This window comes from Phyllostomus hastatus, unplaced genomic scaffold (assembly GCF_019186645.2).
Source record: "Phyllostomus hastatus isolate PE091 unplaced genomic scaffold, TTU_PhHast_1.1 phas_scaffold_21, whole genome shotgun sequence".
NCBI lineage: Eukaryota > Metazoa > Chordata > Mammalia > Chiroptera > Phyllostomidae > Phyllostomus > Phyllostomus hastatus.
The window spans coordinates 25,379,871-25,400,705 of record NW_025334017.1 but is presented as its reverse complement, the minus strand read 5'-3'; the positions used below and the strand labels follow the sequence as shown (position 1 = coordinate 25,400,705).

The 20,835-nt window shown below is 37.2% G+C and overlaps 1 protein-coding gene across 2 annotated transcripts in view; it reads left to right on the top strand.

Annotated features, from left to right (window-relative positions):
- LRP12 (LDL receptor related protein 12) overlaps nt 1-20,835 on the top strand; it is a 69,875-nt gene that overhangs the window by 41,943 nt on the left and 7,097 nt on the right. For both annotated transcript variants that reach the window (XM_045860765.1, XM_045860764.1), the window contains 3 exons: nt 13,666-13,801; nt 17,577-17,779; nt 19,264-20,368. In XM_045860765.1, the coding sequence (XP_045716721.1) occupies nt 13,666-13,801; nt 17,577-17,779; nt 19,264-20,368 (1,444 nt within the window). The remainder of the gene's footprint in view (nt 1-13,665; nt 13,802-17,576; nt 17,780-19,263; nt 20,369-20,835) is intronic.

Genomic DNA, 20,835 nt, shown 5'->3' with positions numbered 1-20,835 from the left:
TAAAAGTTATTGGAGAAAACCTTATTCTTTGTACTTTTTTGTTAGTTTGGAACTTTTCATTGTTCAGATTTTCATGTATTTCATACATGAAATACAGAAAAAAGAAAAGACAAATGGTAGTTTTATAAGTATAATAATATGTGAAATTATGATGAAATTATGTCATAGAAATGGCCAAGTAATTTAATTTTACACATCAGAGAGTACGAAAGTTAATGTTCTTTTTAAAAAAATGTCTTCATTAAATATCTCACTTTTTTTAATGTCTGAACTCTTAAATAGCTAAATTACTGCTCATCTGAAACATTTTTAGGTCGGATTGACTTATAACAAGACCTTTGCACACAGTAAAATAATATATTTGATTTTTTAAATCTTTCTACCGTACTCTGAATTTTACTCTGATCTGTGATATTATTTGAATCAAAATAATTCTAGAAATAATTTGTCTTTTGTTCTCAATTATTTCAAATCAAGTTTGTTACTTGTTTTCATAAATTCTTTTCATTATACAGGTTTCAGCAAACATTTAGGAAAACTGGAAAAACAGCAAAACAATTAAGAAAATCACTTATTACATTGTTAGTATAAATGAAAATAATATTTTAATTCCTTTCATTTTTTCTTTCTGTGCCCCTTAGAAATAATTGTATATGCATTTGAATTCTATCCCCTGCCCTTGCTATTTAACATAGAATACTTTTTCAAACCATTATTCTAATATTTGTATAAAATTTTCACCCATTGTCTGTAATGTAATATTCCTAAGTACATCAGTGGCTGTGGCGGGTTCGCCCTACCTTGGATGAGGTTGCTGGGACATATTAATATAGATCTAGCCCTTTTTTATTTCTAAAACAATTTCTTTAGCATAGATTTCTAGAAGTGGAATTACTGTATCAAAGGTTATAAGTAATTTAATGACTGTAGAAACCTTTTGACAGATTGCTTTCAAAAAAGATTATACCCATTTACACAGCTGTCTGCTATGTATGAGGACACTTACATTGGGTATGATCATGTTTTTCCTGTTTAACTTTTTTCTTAGCATGTTTAATAGTCTCAAGCTTTTATTTTCCTCAACCTGTTCAGAAATGTGACTTTTTTGATTCATGGCCCAGAGTTGTGACATTGCAAAGAATAAGGGAATGAGATTGACTTTCCCTTACAGTTAGGCAAAAACTACCCTGAAATTTAAAATTTTTCTGGTTGCTAATAGAAACAGATGTTGGGCCTTGCTGCTTTCTCAAGTATAAACTTTTTACATATGAGGATTAACACATTATTCTTAGTCCACCAATGATACAGCTTCTGAATGTTTCTACCTTATAGCACCTATAGCTGAAACCTCTGCTATTGATTTTGGAGAGGAGGTCAGGGAGGGAGGGTGGGGAACACTGATGTGAGAGAGAAACATCGATCGGTTGCCTCCTGTATGCATCCTGACCTGGGATCAAACCCACAACCTTTTAGTGTATGGGACGATGCTCCAGTCAGCTGAACCACCCGGCCAGGGGAGTAAGCTTGGTCCTGGGCCTTCTTTACATTTGATTTGGAATCTTTGCCAGGCAAAGCCGACATTTCTGAGAGCTGAGAAAGAGAATTCTACTGTAGAATTTTCTGTCTTAAGCCTTGTTCATATGAACTGATTAGGAGAGTATATAAAATAGACTTCAAGTAGTTTTTAAGTGTTGTCCTTTCTTTATTCCTTCAGAATGTTTATTCCAACAGAATTATCACTCTTTCTTGCATTTGTGTGTTGCATTTTATAGTTCCTATTCTAGTACTCTAACACCTAGGATACTGCTGATCCTATCCGCCTTTAAAACAAATAATTTAAGTGGTAGCCTTTTTAAATAGGATATATTATTTTTATAAGTTGCAAATAATTTGCTTACAAATTAGCAACATTTTATGAGTATAGAGCACTTAGAAAAATGGCTTTTGTTTTTAACTACAGTTTTAGGCTTAAATTTGATAACATGGTACAATATTTTCAAGTCTCACTGGAAGAACATCAAGCCTGATAACACTTAATATCTTAGAATTTTCAGATCTTTCAAATAAAGAACCTGAGGGGAAATAAAGTTTAGTTATTTGAGAGTAGTTCATAATTATTTTTCAAGCATAGTTACATGAACAAAGTACCAGGTATAAGTGTTCCTTTGTATCTTTCCTAAGTGATTTTAATGTTATCAAATATTCAGTCAAATACCTGTACCTCTTCCTAAACTTACTAAAAAGAAGATAGTTAGTTCTTTTGACCAATATTATAGAGTGTCTTCTGTCCATGTTTCAAATGCTGAGAGTAAAGAAAGCTTATTATACTTAGGATGATAATGAATCCATTAAGGTTTTTAGGATTTCAGAATATAAAAGTAGAACGTGGTGTGAACCCAAGAAAATATCGTTCAGGTGAAGAAAGTGAGTAGAGAATATAAGACAGTACAGTTTTTAGAGAAGATCACATACATTAATTAGTTTATGGCATTATTGATTTTTAAAGGCATTGTCTGCCTTCAGAAAAGTTTATTTATGGACCACTTAAGCTTTTGGAGTACAGTGCCTCTTATAAGTTTCTGGAAGGAAAGTAATGGTTGTAGTATAATTTTATATATTATACTTTCATATATAATGTTATATACTATGTTCTTATTCATAATGTTTTCTTATACAATATGTTTTATGTGAAGCATATTTATATATTGTATACTCATAACATTTCATGTATTATCAAGTATTTCTTGAACAATTTATAGTGGGACTGTTGTGTATTACTTTATATGACATTATTATAATGAACAGTAAATAAACTCAGCATCAGCACAGTAAGTGTGAGCACACAGACTGGGTCACAGTGTGACAGACACGTGCGATGCCTACTGAGCTGGTGGAAGTGAAGTTCATCCACTGGAGCCGGATCCAGCAAAGGTATAAAAACACGTTGTATTTAAACATTCAACATTTTCTTTCCCACTCTGTAACTTTGAGAATAACCCTTCTCACTTTGAGAGTAGTTCTCGAGTATGCTGGCACGTCAGTTACTGGTCATTTTACTAAGGCATGGATTTGAATTTGCCGCACTGTGCAGCTGGCATGCAACAGCCAGTCACTTGGCAGGTGAGCAAACTGGACTTTGGATGTCAGTTGCCTAATAGCCCAACAGAAGTGAGGGGTGATTTGATCTTAAACTGCAGTCACAGAAATACAGTATTCAGAGCAAAGTAGATGCTAGTTTTTCTTTATTCCTCCCTTAAACATGTTCTGAGCATAATGTTTATTCCTGGGTATTACCCTTGACAGAAGACACTAAGATTGGAACACTTTCAGAAGAAGATGTAAATATACTACAAATTATGTTAAAGTTGATAGAGGTGGCTTAGGAAATTGTGAGCCCTGAGACGAATTTTATCTTTGCTCATGTGCTGATACTTGCTTTATGTCTTCTATGTTTCCAGTTAGAATCACAGTAAACTCTAAAAAATAATAATTTTTACCATTCAGGAAGTAGAAATAGTAGCTTGCATAGCATTTTAGTCTTTTGTAGTGCATAGTCCTTTTGTAGTGCTTAAAGTAGGAAAATATAGGTACCATATCAATAGTTTGTGTGCCCTTTCAAGAAAACAAAATTGCCTTTTTATGCCCTTAAAAAGAGGTATAAAAGGTTGAATCATTTTTATTCATCTTACCTTATGCTTTGCTAGCAAAATTCAAAATTATTTTTACTCCTTAGAAATCTTAGGGTAAAGCTGGTTAGATGGTTCCATTAAGAATACTGTTCTGTCTTCTTCATATTATGCTGCAACTCTATTGGAACTAGGAAAACTATTTATTTTTCTGTTTTTCTTTCTATATTTTACCTTATTTTTGCCTCCTTTAAAAGCTGTTTTACTGCCATGGAGCCCTGCCTGTCTAATACTAACCATCTTTTGGAGCACTGCTACCTCTCCCTGGCCGCACAGCCCTCTCTGCTTTCCCCCCTTTCTCTCCCTCTGCTCTGAACTGTCTCCCTCGGCCCTCGCTGTGTCCCCGTGTCGCTCCAGTTGCACCCAGTGCCCTCATGATCTCACCCTAGTTCATGTACACATGTCCATTTGTTATTAAAGGTAGGTCCTAGAATGGTGTTTATAACGGTTGTTTTTTGTTTTGTTTTGTTTTTTTCTTCCAGGGAAACTAAGAAGGATTTTGGTCCTGCCTGCAATTCCTACATAAATTTGTAGCAATAGGACTCGGTCTTTAGAAGCTTTAAATCTTAAGGATACCCTCCTTCTCTGTTATTACAGATTTCTGTCTTTTCTCTCCATGTTAATATAGAACCAGTAGATCTTTTTTCCAAAATAGACCACTTTTATCTTTCTTGAATTTTGACTGAGCTAGCTCCCCCGCCCCACCCGCGCCGGGTAATCGTTCAGAGTGTCACTGAGAGCTCCCTAGTCAGCACTGGGCCCTGGTGGCTAAGAGTGCAGCTTTGGAAGCCTGCTGCCTGGGTTCCCATCCCAACTGTGACCTTAGGACAATTACTTAATTTTCTGGTGCCTCCATTTTCCCCTCCTTATCTATTAAATAGGGGTAATAATACCAAGAATTAAATGATAAAAGACAGGAGAAAGGAAGTGCCTTATACTTTATGACTTCGGCAGCTGTGGAATCCACAGACCTGACCACACGTGCTTCACGTTAAGTTACAGGCCTTGAGCCTGTGAACCATAAACTTCTGACCTGCACCAGAAATCTCACCTTTAAAACTACATCATTCTTAGCTACCCTCTCCTAAGTTAGCAGTGAGAAAACAGGTATCTGGTTTTTATGCTACTCATCTTAACTACATGTTCCAGTTTTTGTGTGTCAAAGTGCCTTTTGTTGCTTTCATAGGCACCATGCGGGCATGAGCAAAAGTAGGTTTATAGTTGTGAGTACACAAAACAGTGTGTTCTTGTATTACTAATTATTGTAGTGTATTTTTTCTGTTATGCAAGCCTCCTTTTGCCCACCCCGTATTTCAGTGTGCTCCGCGTGATTCCCTGTTAACCTTCAGAAGCGCTCTAGTGCTCGTCCCACACGGCTATCCAACAGCTGCCGTTTACTTACGGATTTTTTATTTCGTCGCTATTTTTAGGTACTTTTTTCCATTGGAATCAGACCCTTCTTATTAGTATTTTCAACATTTGGAATTGTGTTTGTATTTATCAGCCAATTAGGAGTAAATATTTATAAAACACTCTCTACTCCGAAAAATGTCGTAGCCAAATGGTAGTGGCCACCACTGACTGTAAATGCTATCCTCTGCTTATGAACAGGGTGAGTTTTGTTCCAGAGTGAAACTTCCATAAAATGTTACAGATAAGTGAGCTTTTCTGTATTTGCTTCCTAGCTGATCTCCTTACCTCATCAGTTTCTCTTCCCACGGGTTATAGCACTGCAAACTATAATCTTTACAAAATATTTGGATCATATTACTCCCTTTTGTAGCAGGAGTTTTGTCATTAAATTCTTCTAATTTGGCATGTGCTCTTCACTCCGGCTCTGTTTATTCCATTCTGTGGAAGAAATCCTATGTTAATAGTCAAGTAAACCCTCCTGTTCTGTACTTACGTAATGCAGTGTGTTTTTTGTTGTTGGGCCTGTGTTTCTGTTTAATGATACCACATGCCTATAGGATACATTGCTGAAAATTACTTTATGCACTCTGTCATTTAGGACTCTATTGTCTTGTATGCTTGAATAATTATGTCTTGGGTTCAGTAAATAAACATATCATTATCACAAAACTGCAGTTTCCGTGAGAGGATGGGTTCTCTTCATGCTCCTTTGTGCTTTTCATATGTATGTTATGTACTTGGGTGGTCAGTAAGCACAGCTAATTTTTACTCCCAGTTGAGTTTTGTGACTTATTAAAACCAAAGGCACATAGATTTCATGTCACTTTCAGTCTCAACTACTTTTAGTCATGAAGTTCAGTGCTTGTCAGTTTTGAAAATACCCAGTTCTTCATCTATGGAACAGGAAATTGTACTTTTTCTTTTATAAGTAGTTCAGCTCTAATCATTCTGCCTGTTTTATTAGGCTTTAAACCCATGAAATCTCAAATCTAAGGGAAGTTTATTTGACATCGTTTTGAAGTCATCCTTTCTTCTATATGATCTCTATTTAGAAGTTGTTGGAACACTTTCTGTTTTTAGGTGATAGCTTTAAAGATAATAGGCAAGGCTTATTAATCTAGTTTTAAAATTATAGTTCTTTGCTTTACTGTGGGATTGTTGAAATGGTACCAGGATAAACATGGAGGAGTCTTGAGTATTTCTCAATCAGTTTTGGCCTGTTTACTCTAAACTAGGCAGTGAAATCTTTGTATTTTAAACCCTGCAACAGACTTCAAAATTTTATTACTAGCTTCCTCAGAGAAGCTGTACCCAATTTATTCATTTAATTCTCCCTTCCTTCATTGACAATGTATGTGATAAATTAAAAACTGTGTTTCGTTTAGCCTTTTAGTGTGGCTGAACCACTAGCATTGTGATAATCCCATTTCCTTTTTTTTATTTCAAATGTTCTATCTACTACATTCACTAGGAATTAAATAGGCTTTGGGGGCTAGTCAGATAACCTAATCACTACATACTCCTATGAAGAAGATGCTGTCCCAGCTGAAAATTGCAATGTTTTGAATGTATGTTTAGAACCCCTTTAATTTAGGGGTTTCTCTATCTAGACTCGGGAAATTTATAAAAAGTAGAGACATGTATCATCATCATCCCAACTGCTTAAGTGTTTGTTTATATCTAAAGATATGACCTAAGTCAATTAGATATGTTTTTTGTAGGTGCTTGTGTTTCAAGAAGAGAAAGTTAATACTGTTTATTAAGAGATATATTAAGAAATCTAAATAAATAAAGACAAAAATATAATCATTTCTGCCATAATGCTATGTATGTGTTCCTGAAAATCTCACATTCTGCAAAATGAAACACTAAACAAGTTTATGGGAAAAGTACTGGAGGTACAGATCCCTTACAAATGGGAAACCTTGTAAGTGCAGACCTACGATATCAATCCAAACACTAGTGCAGCCCAGTGTGCCCAGCGTACTTGTGGCAGGTCGTACTTTGCAGCCATAAACGTGGGGGTTCACACTTCCTCCTTGAAGATATTTGCTTCTAATGGAGACAGCTTCATCAAAAATAAAAATATAACTCATTTCTCATCAATTAAGGTGTTTTTGTTTTCTTTTTATAGTGAAGAAATGTTTTCACCTCCCTATCTGTTCAATGTAGCCTCCCAAGATAGCTTAATACAGAGGAAAGTCAAGCAGTTCTTTAAGGCAGTGAAACAACCACTTCTTGCAATGAAGGAAGGTCCTTCTATAGGGTTTTTATATTCTTTCTTAAACTGAGAACTCTTGCCTCTGGTTACTCCAAATCATTAATATGCTTGGAATAAAATCTTTCACAACTTTGTGTTATACTGACAAGATTCCTCTATTTGTCAGTTCCATATAAACTAATTCTCATTGAAGAACTAACCGGAAGGTCACTGAAGTAATTAGATAAGCAATAGAGAGGGTATGAGTAGAATAAATATAGGTAAAAGAAAGTCAGGCTTGTTATATCCTAAATTGAGAGCATAGTCAAAATCTAAGAAGATGAGGTTCAAACTAGCAGAACCGTATAAACATTTTGGTTTTAAAGCAAAAAGATTCATTTTATAAAGCAAGGTTTCATATGTGTCTCAACCCCACTCTTACCTTGGCTTCTCCTCATGTCAGACAACCAGTTAATCATGGTATCATTTCTCATTCCTTCCAGAACACAGCGGTGCCCAGTTACATAGGAGACGAACAATCACTGCCTTCTTTCCCACGCCACTTTGTAGCCACCTCAGTACAGCATTCCTGTGTCACTGCCAAACAGCCCGTCTGATCTGGCAGATCAGATGATGTTATTTATTGACAGTTTACTGTAACTCGGGCAGTGTGCTCAGTCCTTTACCAAATAATCGTATTTAACCCTTGTTACTCTATGTGGCAGGGGATGTTTTAATCCCCATTTACAAGTGAGACAGTGTAGGCTTAATTGTTATCAAAATGATTGCAAAAATAAGTCACCAAAAAATCTTTTACATAAAAAGGTATTCTATAATATAAAATTCATAACACTGATATAATAAACTAAGAAAAGATGAAATTACAGTTGATGGTAGGTACTTGAGTTGAAATATCATGGGGAGTTGGGAATGGGGAATTATTTTAAGAAACTGGAATGACAGAAAAATTGAGGACTCAAGAGGAAGCCAGTTGGAAGATTGGGTCAAATGTGTAGAAGATAAAACAGGCCTGATTCCCTAAGAGCCGCCAAAGGGGCCTCAGTTTCTGCCTTGGGCATTTATGATTTTAGTCATCATGGAGCCTGGCTTTACTTTATTTCCTGTGCTTGGAAATCTGTGAGATTGCCAGTGGTGTTCTGAAAGTAGGTGTTGTTTTAATTTGAATTAGGTGAAGTGACTGTTCCTTTAGCTGAATGATGCCAGAGGCCGTTAAGATTCAGAATACAGTAGGTAGGCCCCCCCCCCTTACTTGTGGGCAGTACATTCTAAGACTGCAGATGGTGCTGACCCCTGTATATGCTGTTCTTTTTCTATACAGATATACCTATGATAAAGCTTAATTTATAAGTTAGGCATGTAAGAGATTAACAACAATAACTAATAAAATAGAACAGTTATGACAATATACTATCGTAAATCAATGTGACTCTGGTGCCTGCCCCTCTCTCTTTCTGCCCCCCCCCCACAATTGATCTGATAATAGGTGTGGCTGTTGAATGACTGATGGGAGGGGGTCATAGACAGCATGGACACATTGGGCAAAGGGATGATTCACATCCCAGGTGGCATGGAGAAGAGGGGCATGAGATTTCATCACACTACTCGGAATGGCCCACCATTTAAAACTTATAAATTGTTTCTTTTTAGAATTTCCCATTTAATAATTTTGAACCCTGCTTTACCCACATGGAAACGAAACCACAGATAGGAGGGAACTACTGTATAGAATAAAGAAGGATTAGGGAAACACCCAATTCTGGTTGTGTTGAATTGAGGTTGGAAGGTCCAGTGGGCATTTGACTATGCAGAGTCTCTAGGTTGGACATTTTAAACCCGTGAACTATAAGGCATAGTTGTAAGTGTAGGAGTGAGTGAGATTTTCCATTGAGAGTTAGAGCAGAAGTCTTGGGAATGAAATAGGAACACCAGCGTATCAGGAGCTGACTGAGGAAGACAGGTTAGTGCTAGGGAACTAGCACGGTCCAGAGTTAGGAGGAGAGCCATAAGAGGTGATGTGAGCAGAGTCACTGTAGTGCAATGTCAGAGAAAGAAATTATCACTCTCCAGTGCTCTAAAGAGATCAAGTACCCTGAGGACTGAGGGTCCAATGGATTCACAGTGAGGTCGGCAATGGCCTTTGCCTCCTTGTAAGATATTTATGGGGTTAAGAATTGGAATTTCGATTTCATTGGGTCAAAGAAAAAATGCAAAGTGAGAAAATAAAAAAAAATGTAGCAGCACATCCTTATGAACTATCAAATTAGTAGAAATATATCATTGTGGTTGGAGAGGAGGGGTTTGACCTAAGACTGAAACAGACCTTAGAGATACTCACATAGCAGCTGCATAGTTTGATACAAGAGGAATCCAGGATCCAGAAAGGTGTAGTAATTTGCTCTATAGCAAAGCCAGTAAGTCTAGGTCTTTTGATTCCAGATCTACCAGCATATAGGGGAAAATTATTAATCCAAAAAGGAGGGAAAATTCTTTTCAATGTTTTCAAACATTAATCTCACTCTTTTAACATTTGAATTTAATCTTGGGTAGACGAGGGAGGAAGTTACGATTGTCCTGGAGAATACCTGCGCACCCCTACTGTGTTCTTCGTGCAGAAACGCGTGATCAGCAGCCTCTGGCTGGATCTGAAACGAAACGCCAAATTCTGTCATGTTGCCAATATGCAAAATTAATATATCACAATATGTATATTTATAGCCAGTTAAGGGAGCAATATTATGATATTATAGTTTTGTTTTTAAATTACTTATTGAATTACAAATGTAAAATACTGAATTTTAAGATAACCATTCTTTTTTCTGGGAGATGGATTCTCCTTAGGCAGTTGTGTGAAAATGTCCATAATAGTATTTTTGAGCATCATACCAAAACATAAATTCTTTAGTTTTTTATAGAAGAGCACCACCTATGGGCTTATCAGGTATTTGAGGGAAATTTTTAAAAAATAAAACCTAATATAATTCTTTCTACTTTTTTCCTATAACTAGTCTGTTCATTTATTTAAAAATTAACAAATGTCTGCTTTTTCTTAAATTATTCCCACCTAGTTTTTGGATGTATCTTGCTGTTAAATCAGCTAATGAGTATTTGAGTACTGGTATGTCATCAGTACAGTAGTATGTTTCTAAGTTAAAGATAATTGCACTCAAAACTTATTATTGTCTCTAATGTAGGTGAAGCTTCTAATGAAAAGCAATTTCAGAACAAGTATAAAGGACACATGGACAAAAACTAGGGGTGGGTGGAAATGGGAGGGAGGTGGGGAGGGCCCAGGGGTGGGCTGGGATGGGAGTAAAAGAAAACTACTTGAACAACAATTAAAATTTTTAGAAATCAAAAAAAAAGAAAAGCAATTTTCTACATTTGAGGGAGGAGTGATGATTATTTGTGTTGTGTTTGTTTGTGTCTAAATGAACTTAAGAATTTCTTCAGTATACAACTCCAGAAAGTTTTGACAAGAGACAAAAAGAAAGAAAAAAGTTTTATGATTTACGATATCTTTTCATTAGTTATTAGAATGATAATTCATTACAGCAGTGTTTTTCAGCTGGTGTGCTGAAACACGCAAACAGGAGTTTTTAAAACACGCAATCCCCGACTATTGAGTGGGGGTATGGACCTCTTTGCCCTGGGATGGTCAGATTGAAAAATGACAGCAGCCAGCACAACAAGCTGTCTGGTGTGAATGTATCAAAATTATACCTATTTTTTTTGTCAGATAGAAAAAACATGTATCTTTTCATGTGCCGCAGAATTTTAGTAGTTACTTTATGTGTGCCATGTAATGAAAAAGGTTGAAAACCACTGTATTCGAACATAGTTAGAAGCAAAACTCTAGTACTTCATTGTTAATAAGCTCTTAAAATCGAGTGACATTTGTTTAAAATTAGTCTTTTTCTAAGGGACTATTCATTAAAGTTAAAATTTTTTTGTAAGGGATATTTTACCCTTAATAAAATTTGATAACAAAAGAAGCACTGGAAGCTTTGTGGGTTGGCAATCAGATGTGTGCTAGCTTCTTGATATGTTACATACATCCTTGTGTTCTGTGCCGTGAATCTCCATGTTCTGAAAGTGACTGAAAACAGTATCTCTTTGGCAATGTACCCTAACTCCAAAATAGACCCATTCTAGGCATAAATACTGTTTTTGCAGTAAAACGTACTTTTAAAACCTTAATTGCAAGTTTTATTTTTCAGGGAACGGGTTAGTCTATAGAAATAAGGATTGACTAAGCAACATTGCTTGCTTTATTTTGATCATTGTGGATAAAAAGTTATTAAAATTACATAGTACACTTCTTAGCATTCTAATTTAAATTGAACAGAGTATAACCTCTGTTACCAAAAACAATTTTTTCATTATTCCAAATTATAATTGTAATAGAGATACTTGCCTTTCTACAAATGGGGTTACCTAATTTTTGAACTAACAGCAGAACTCAAAGAGCATGAAATGTCAGACCACATATTATATCAGGCACTTCACTTGCAGCGATTCATTTATTCACTCAGCTGCGTTGGCTAGGTGTGAGTAATGCTGGTAGACTGGGCGTGCTCTCCGACCACTGGGAACACGGGATACTGAGCAGGCTCTAAGCTGTCATGGTTTTGAGTTCAGTGAATACTTTGTTTTTCTGAAAATTGCCCCATCACGGCTGATGACTGTCTGTGTACCCTTGGCAGCTTCTCTTCTGCTTCTGATTTGACGCCTCTGATCTGTTACTTTAAAAATCAAATAATTCAATTTGTCAAAATTATATCAAATAGAACTTTAAGTTTTACTGAGGGCTTAAACACAGATTATATATGTATGTTTTGTAGCCCAACTTTTTGAAGTTGCAGGAGAATAAAATGTCAGAATTGAGCTGAAATGGGGGAGGGGGGGTAAAGTGTTAACTGTGTTCCCATGGGGGCTGCAGATAGTCGAGAACACAGTCCAGGGAAGTGGTGGTAGTAGTTTGAACGTCTCTGTTTTTTATGATACTTGGATATCTAACCACATAAGGGTATTTTAATCATGACTACGAGATCTGTCCAAGAGGTATCCAGCCAGGTAATGTGAAAAATAGAGACATTTATTGAAGAAGGTACAAGAAACATTGTACATAGGACAAAGGGCAATGACACCTCAGTCCCCTTCAAAGTACGCACCTTGGGACCTCACACAGTTCTCCCAATCACCTCCAGCTGCCCTGTCGTATTTTCCTGAATCTCATAGATGATCTGAAATCTCTTCCCTTTCAAAGGTGACTTTAGTTTTTGGAAAAGTCACAAGATGCAGGGTGCTAAATCTGGGCTGTAGGGGGTCTGAGTCATGTGAATGATTTGATGTTTCACCAAAAAACTGCACAAGACGTGATGCATGAGTGGATGCACCATTGTGATGAAGCTGCCAGTCACCAGCTGCCCATAGCTATGGCGTTCTGAATCATCCTAATAGTTTCTGTGGAGGAATGTTCAAGCTTAACACAAAATTTGATGCAGATTCATTGCTCTACTCACTCAGTCATTTTGAATGCAACGGCCACACAGTACACATGCTCACTCAATGGCATCCACCACCTTCACTAACTAGTACAGTGATGTACCAAACTGTTCTTGTTATATTAACAGTGGCTGGACTCATCCTGGACAGACCTTGTATTTCAAGCCTTTAAAAAAAAATAACGTAGAAATTACTCATGACTCTGTAATACAATTTGAAAGTATTAAAAATAAGTTACACGACTACTTTGCAGTAATTTTGCAATAATGTTTGGCTGTCTTTATTCAGCCATCCACTAACTTTAACAATCCAGCTTTTTGCTATTATGTTTATATATGTGCTGTCCCATAATAATTTTGCTCAAAAGATTATTTATATGAAGTCTTTTATTTAAAGTATCCAAAAAATAAAATAGTACTCCTAAGGATATAAACACAGTAGTTCAGTAAATACTGAACTCTAAGTAGTATGTAATAAAATAAATGTAAAAGGTGAGTTTTGAAAAAAGATGAATGGATGGGTAGATGGAGCAATTGATTGATCTCCATGGCTAAAGCTAGCAATTCTGACTCTTAAACTATTATTCAGAGATCCAACTTGAAAACCTCTGTCCTCCCGAAAATGTGTACTTAATTAGGATATGATAGCTTAACTAAAAGGAAGGAAAATAAAGTGTCTCATTTGAATAATAGAAGCTTTTTAAGGTTGATAATACCATATTTTATTGTACATGATTTGTTGTCTGCAATGTTGGTTTTTTTTTAAAAAAAAACACTGATTTACTTAATGCTTTCTTTTAAAGTATAATAATTAGCTAAGATTGCTTTGGCTATCTTCCAGCCTGTGGAGAGACTCCAGAACAGATTCGAGCACCAAGCGGTATAATCACAAGCCCAGGCTGGCCTTCTGAGTATCCCGCCAAGATCAACTGTAGCTGGCTCATAAGGGCAAACCCGGGGGAAATTATTACTATAAGGTAATTCTGGCATCTTTCTCTACTACTATATGCTACTTTATTACAAAATAATTTCATTTCCAGTTATCTTCACTTAACATATAAAAAGATGATTTTCAGAAAATGTAATAAATTACAGTTATTAGTTTCATCTTAAGGGTAAGAACAGCGGCCCATTCTTTCTCTGCTGTTACGGCAGGTGTTTTAAGTGTCTCCTCCTGGTGGTAATGGATTGGCACTGCGTCATTCATATTTTTCTAGGCCACTTGTTAACAAAAGGTACACATTAACAAAATAGCGTATTAGGTTCTAGAGTGTAATCTTTGGCCATGGGAGATCCAGCCCATAATGTTGGTCACATTAGTAGCATCCTGTACCCTAATGAGTTCTGTGTGCATATTTACATGTATGTACAAAACTTGGATCAAGCTGATGGTGGGTAAATACTGTGTCTAGAAAAACCTCCGTTTTCCTAACTTTGAAACAAAAGAACACTTGTCAGGAATACGAAGTTGAAGATATTCCTAGAGAAAATAGCCGTAAGTTTAATACTCTAAGAATAACTATGATATAAATAAGAAAGATTAAGATTTAGTTTAAAAAACATTTAAAATTGCAGAGAAAAACTGTGGGAATAAGATATTAGGGAGAAAATATTTAGCGGAACTAGCTGTTGCCTGCTTATGGGAATCATAGCAAGGCTCTCAGAAAGAGCAGTTTGCCTGAGGGGAGGAAAAGGGGTGTGGCTGCACAGAGAGCTGGAGGTGGAGCCGAAGCACAAGTGAGAGGGCATCTCTCTCGCAGAGACCGCGATCGGCAGCAGCACACAGGCATCTGCAGCGTTTCTTCCATTGGTAACATTTCATAGGTAAGAGTCCTAGAAGTTTAGAAGTAGACTGAGATTATAAATTTAGCCTGCTTTTGTATCTTTTTTACATCCATTAATTAACGAGAGAACCATGCTCTGATGAGGAACACAACTGTGGTCTATCCCCTTTTTTGTATGGAAGTCATGAAACAGGGTCCATAGGGTTATTTTCCCTTGGTCCCCTCAGCCCCAGCCACACCTTCTGGAACATTGGAGCTGAGCTTGCAGAGGCTGTTCTGCTCCTGTGAAGAGTGATTCCCTTGCAGGATCGATCGGAAGGATATGCCTCTGAGGTTTTCCTTCTGCAAACGTACCAGTGCTGGAACCTGAGCAGTATGCTTATTTTTCTACTGCAATATGGCTAAGTATAAATGTGTACACAAAATAGGATTTTTTTTTTATCATAGGGATTCCAAATGTTGGATCTCTCTTCAAAGTAAAACTAGAATTTTTGGAGATATTTATCTTTTAAACTAAAAGTCCGGCCTCAAAATTGAATTTGCAGCTTACCAGCTCAGTGCTGTAAGACTTGGAAATTCCTGCCGGCGCAGTGGAGGCTCCACGGAACGCAGCCATCTGCTTCTGACCGTGTGTTGGATCCACGAGGTTTCACAAGTGAGCTGCACTAAAAGCAAGCACAAGACTGAAGTGCAGAATAAAGTGGAGGCGCAGCCCACATCTCAAGGAAGATTTCCTGAATCCTGGAAGGAGTTAATGAATTTGGATTCATGCCCAATAAGATCCTGAAATTAAGAGTTCATTTAGAACAAATCTGAACAAGCTCACTAACAGCTCACTAACTGTAAAATTAAGCCTCCACAAGTTCAGGGTGATCAGGGAGTAATTTAGTCACACAATAAAACAAAAATAGTATAGGAATCTCAACCTGTCCCTGAGAAGACACAACAGTTAATTCAAGAGAAATCCTAGGGGTGAATGTAAAAACTCAAACTCTAAAATATTACAGGAAATCATTATTGGCCCTGGCTGGTGTAGCTCAGTGGATTGAGCTCAGGCTGCGAACCAAAGTGTCGCAGGTTCAATTCCCAGTCAGGGTACATGCCTGGGTTGCAGGCCATGACCCCCAGCAACCGCACATTGATGTCTCTCTCTCTCTCTATCTCCCTCCTTTCCCTCTCTGAAAATAAATAAATAAAATCTCTTAAAAATTAAAAAAAAATCATTATTGAATATCTTTGGGATCTTGAGGGTAGGCAAAGGTATTTTAGAGAGGACAATAAAAGTACTAAACATAAAGGAAAAGATAATAAATTAGGCCCGATTAGAACTGAAGTTAAAAATGTCTGCTCATTAACAGATACCATTAAGAAAATGAAAAGACAATCCAGATAGGCTAGAAGAAAATATCGGCAATACACGTATCCACCACAGGGCTGGACTCCAGCACGTACAAAGGAATATTTGTAACTCGAAAACCCAACGTTATTAAATGGGTGAAAGACTTGAACACTTTGCAGGAGAATAAGAATTGGCCAATAAGCACACGAAAAGGTGTTCAACAGCGTTTAGTCTTCAGAGAAGTGCGTATAAAATTACAGGGAGAGATGCCATTTTATTCCCCGCTAATGCCTGTTAGACAGAATGTGTGTGTGTGTGTGTGTGTGTGTGTGTGTGTGTACTTTCTGTAACAGTCACACCCTAAATAGGAACATGTTTATGCTATATAAAGAGCTCTTTTAAAAATACAAAAATTTAATGGATAAAGGATGCAAAAAGGCAATTCACAAGAAAGAAATAGCTGATGAACATAGGCAAAAGTGTTTCAATCTCTGTAAATAAGGAAATGCAAAATAGAGCAATGATAACCTTTTGCCAACCTAATTGGCAGCAGATTTTTTGACAAACAGAATATCTCATTTTGCCAGAGTTGTGGGACGTAAGGTACTTCTCTACACACACCGTGGAGTCGTGACTTGATATAAACATTTCTCTCAGTGCCTAAAACCGTTACAGTAGAAGTGTGTCTTCTGTCCTAGCAATTCTACTTCTAGAAAATATGTCCTAGACAGATGAGCATTTATACACTTGCTCACATGTAGAGAGAGAGATGCATGTTTAAGGATTCTTTAAATCATTTTTCATAATAGTGAAAGGTGGAAACAAAATTGTCCGTCAGCCTTTGATACAGTTTTTCAGAGTATTTAGAGAGGAAATATCCTGCTATTATAATTCTTGGGTAATTAATTTTGTTATCACATAATTTAAGGCCGAGGCAAGGGGACAAAATCAGGTCTTCCCTTTTTTGTAAGGCCTGTCACTGGAAAATGGTATGTGGTTCCTGCTTTTCCACAGCAGTGGTCATCCTGTGTGTGCTCTTGTTTACTCGCCATTTTGCCTGTACTCGTGCCCATATTTTGTGAACTATGGGATAATGTTCAACTATAAAGTTAACATAAGTTAATACCAAAAAAAGGTATATTTAAAGGGCATTTCACTGAAAAGTTTGTTTGTTTACTTTTAATTCTTTTTACCTTACTCAGATTTGTGCTGTTTGTTCTCCTATAAATGTAAGCTGTAAACTTTTCACTAAGCAAGCACTCTAATCTAAGAGACTGCTGGCTTTCTCCGTGTGCACTTCAGATCAGTAGGTCGCAGAGTGCTGTTTTGGGTTCAAACACAAAACAACTTAGTGTTTTAGGAAAGACCACTTAGAAGACCACTTAGAAGTGGTCTTTCCTAAACACACACACAGAGAAGAAATCAAAAAGGTGTCAGCTATCACCTGTTTTTTAGCATTATTTTGGAATCTGACAGCGGACAGTATAATCTGTTGATGATATGGTTGTACGTTTGGAAACCCAGAACAACATATAGAGATTTGTAATAAAGCCCTCAGTTACATTGTATTATGATGATTTTTTTTTGCCACAATTACCCTTTCTCATAATCTTTTCTTTTTGTTTGTAGTTTTCAGGACTTTGATATTCAGGGGTCCAGAAGATGCAGTTTGGACTGGTTGACAATAGAAACATTCAAGAACATCGAAAGTTACCGAGCTTGTGGTTCCACGATTCCACCACCGTACATTTCTTCCCAAGACCACGTGTGGGTCAGGTTCCACTCCGATGACAGTATCTCTAGAAAGGGTTTCAGACTGGCGTATTTTTCAGGTGTGTTTCTTAATAAGAAGAAAGATGCTAGACAGAAATGTATAGTATTAACTGCTCGGTCACTTGGGGCCTAGTCTTCTAAGCACTCTTCAGTTGAGACTTACGTTCCCGTGGTAGCTGTGATTGAGAAATTAGAAGCTAAAGGTTCACATGCCCTAGAGCTGGGTCTTAAAAGGTGTTTCATATAATCCTACCTAATACAATGATTAATTTTATAAACAAAGTTCAGTTTTCTTTTTAAAAATTTTAAATATACTAAGTTTAAAAGGAGTTTTTCCCTCTCTGCTGCTTACCCATAGCCTGAAAGTTACTTCAGAATATATTTTTGTTTGTGAATTACCATTGTCTTCACGAAAAGGCATACTGGGTTCACCTTCATAGTTGGTAGCCTCAGAAGTCGTCTTCTGCTGTTTTTTAACTGTATCCAGAAACAGTGACCAGATCATAACAAATGTGAGTGACTCAGAGCATTCGAGTTATGCATATGCTTTGCTGAAAACCATGTCACATCTCCTGAAATTCCATGGTTGTCTTTAGCAAACATGTTTCTTTCTCTCTTTTTTTCTTAAAAACACAGTCTTAGTGATATTTCGGCTCTGAAGCACCTTTTCTGCCCCGCTCACCAATAAATGAGTTGTTAATGGAAGATTTAGCACTGGCCCAACATGATCAATTTGGGGACAAGAGGGGATCTAGCATTTGCTTTTCTTTCTCTACTTCATTGTTTTGTGTCCACAGTGGTACACAGAGATAATTAGAATCTTCTGTGCATTTCAGGTTTTTTTCTGTCTCTTTTCCCTAGTGTTGTGGTCATTAAATTTATGCCTTTAGGTCAGGTTAATGCAATATTTTGCAGTTATGTTAAAACTAGAGAAATTACAAAATGGGAGTGCTATGATATAATTACATGGAACATCATAAACATGATAAAGTTGATCTTACAGTCTTAGCAAAAATCTAGGTAAATAATGGGCTTACAAAATATCCTGATATGCGTAACAAAATATTGTGTTATATATATATAAAAACAACTAGAAAAGAACATGAAAAGTGGTTTTGAAAAGGTGATTTCCGTAGATGAATTTTTCTTTATTTCAAAATGTCTGTCATTTTGCTGTTCACGCAACATAAATGTTTAGGCAGCATATCTTATGGACTCATGAGTCTTACATCATTTTACTGGATGTTCTTGGTAAGATAGCTTTTGATAAAAACAGATGGTTTCTTCTCTTTAGATCGAACTGCAAAGATCTTTATGGAACAAATTATAAGTTTCTAATAAATTGAATTGTTGAGTGATTTGTGAGCCAATATTAATTTGTCATTAGAACTCAACCTATTTTTAGAACAAGATTTTTGAAACCCCTTTCCTTGGGCTTAACATTTATTATAAAAATGTCACTGGCTATTACATATCTTTTGAAGAGTATGTTTCTGTCTCCTTAACCTCTCCACCTCCCTTCTTCCCTCCCCTGTCTTCCCAGGGAAGTCGGAGGAACCGAACTGTGCCTGTGACCAGTTTCGTTGTGGGAATGGAAAGTGTATCCCGGAAGCCTGGAAGTGCAATGACATGGACGAGTGTGGAGACAGTTCCGATGAAGAGATCTGTGCTAAAGAAGCTAATCCCCCAACATCTGCCTCTTTCCAGCCCTGTGCTTACAACCAGTTCCAGTGTCTGTCTCGGTTTACCAAAGTTTACACCTGCCTGCCCGAATCTTTAAAATGCGATGGGAACATTGACTGCCTTGACCTAGGAGATGAGATAGACTGTGATGTGCCAACGTGTGGGCAGTGGTTAAAATATTTTTATGGTACTTTTAATTCTCCCAATTACCCAGACTTTTATCCTCCTGGAAGCAATTGCACCTGGCTAATAGACACCGGTGACCACCGTAAAGTCATTTTACGCTTCACCGACTTTAAACTTGATGGTACTGGTTATGGTGATTATGTGAAAATATACGATGGGTTAGAGGAGAACCCACACAAGCTCTTGCGTGTGTTAACTGCCTTTGATTCTCATGCACCTCTTACCGTTGTTTCTTCCTCTGGACAGATAAGGGTGCATTTTTGTGCTGATAAAGTGAATGCTGCCAGGGGCTTTAATGCCACTTACCAAGTAGATGGCTTCTGTCTGCCATGGGAGATACCCTGCGGCGGTAACTGGGGCTGTTACACTGAGCAGCAGCGCTGTGATGGGTATTGGCACTGCCCAAATGGGAGGGACGAGACCAACTGCACCATGTGCCAGAAGGAAGAGTTCCCGTGCTCCCGGAACGGCGTCTGTTACCCTCGTTCTGATCGCTGCAACTACCAGAATCACTGCCCAAACGGCTCAGACGAAAAAAACTGCTTTTTTTGCCAGCCTGGAAATTTTCACTGTAAAAACAACCGCTGTGTGTTTGAGAGCTGGGTGTGCGATTCTCAGGATGACTGCGGCGATGGCAGCGACGAGGAGAACTGCCCAGTCATCGTGCCCACCAGAGTCATAACCGCCGCCGTCATCGGCAGCCTGATCTGCGGCCTGTTGCTGGTCATCGCGCTGGGGTGCACCTGTAAGCTTTACTCTCTGAGGATGTTTGAGCGCAGGTCAGTATCCTGAGAAAAGCTGGAGCGGCGCTGCTCCATGCAGTGAAGATAAGGCCCAGTTACTTGCAACAAGTGCTTTTGTGTGATTGGCCGTGTCTTTTTGTTTTGTATCATTTAGAAATAAATAAATATTGTTAGAAATAAATAAATATTGTTAGTGATCTATAAAATTAGCGTGAAAAGCTGAAGACTCAAAAGACTTAACATTTTTTAAGTGAATAAATACTTAGGATTATGGGCTGAAAATAGCCCATCTGTATTTACCAGTTCCTATTTTCAGATGAGTCTGTTTTGTAGGAATTTTCCAAGCTGTAACTCTTAGTTGTTGTGTTTCACCTATATTTTTATAAATATTCATTCAATAATTTTAGATATTTGAGGACATACTATGTTCAAAGGACAGCAGGTGAATAGAGAAGTGGAGAAGACAATGTCACAGGCAGTTCACAGTTCAAGAAAGGAATTGG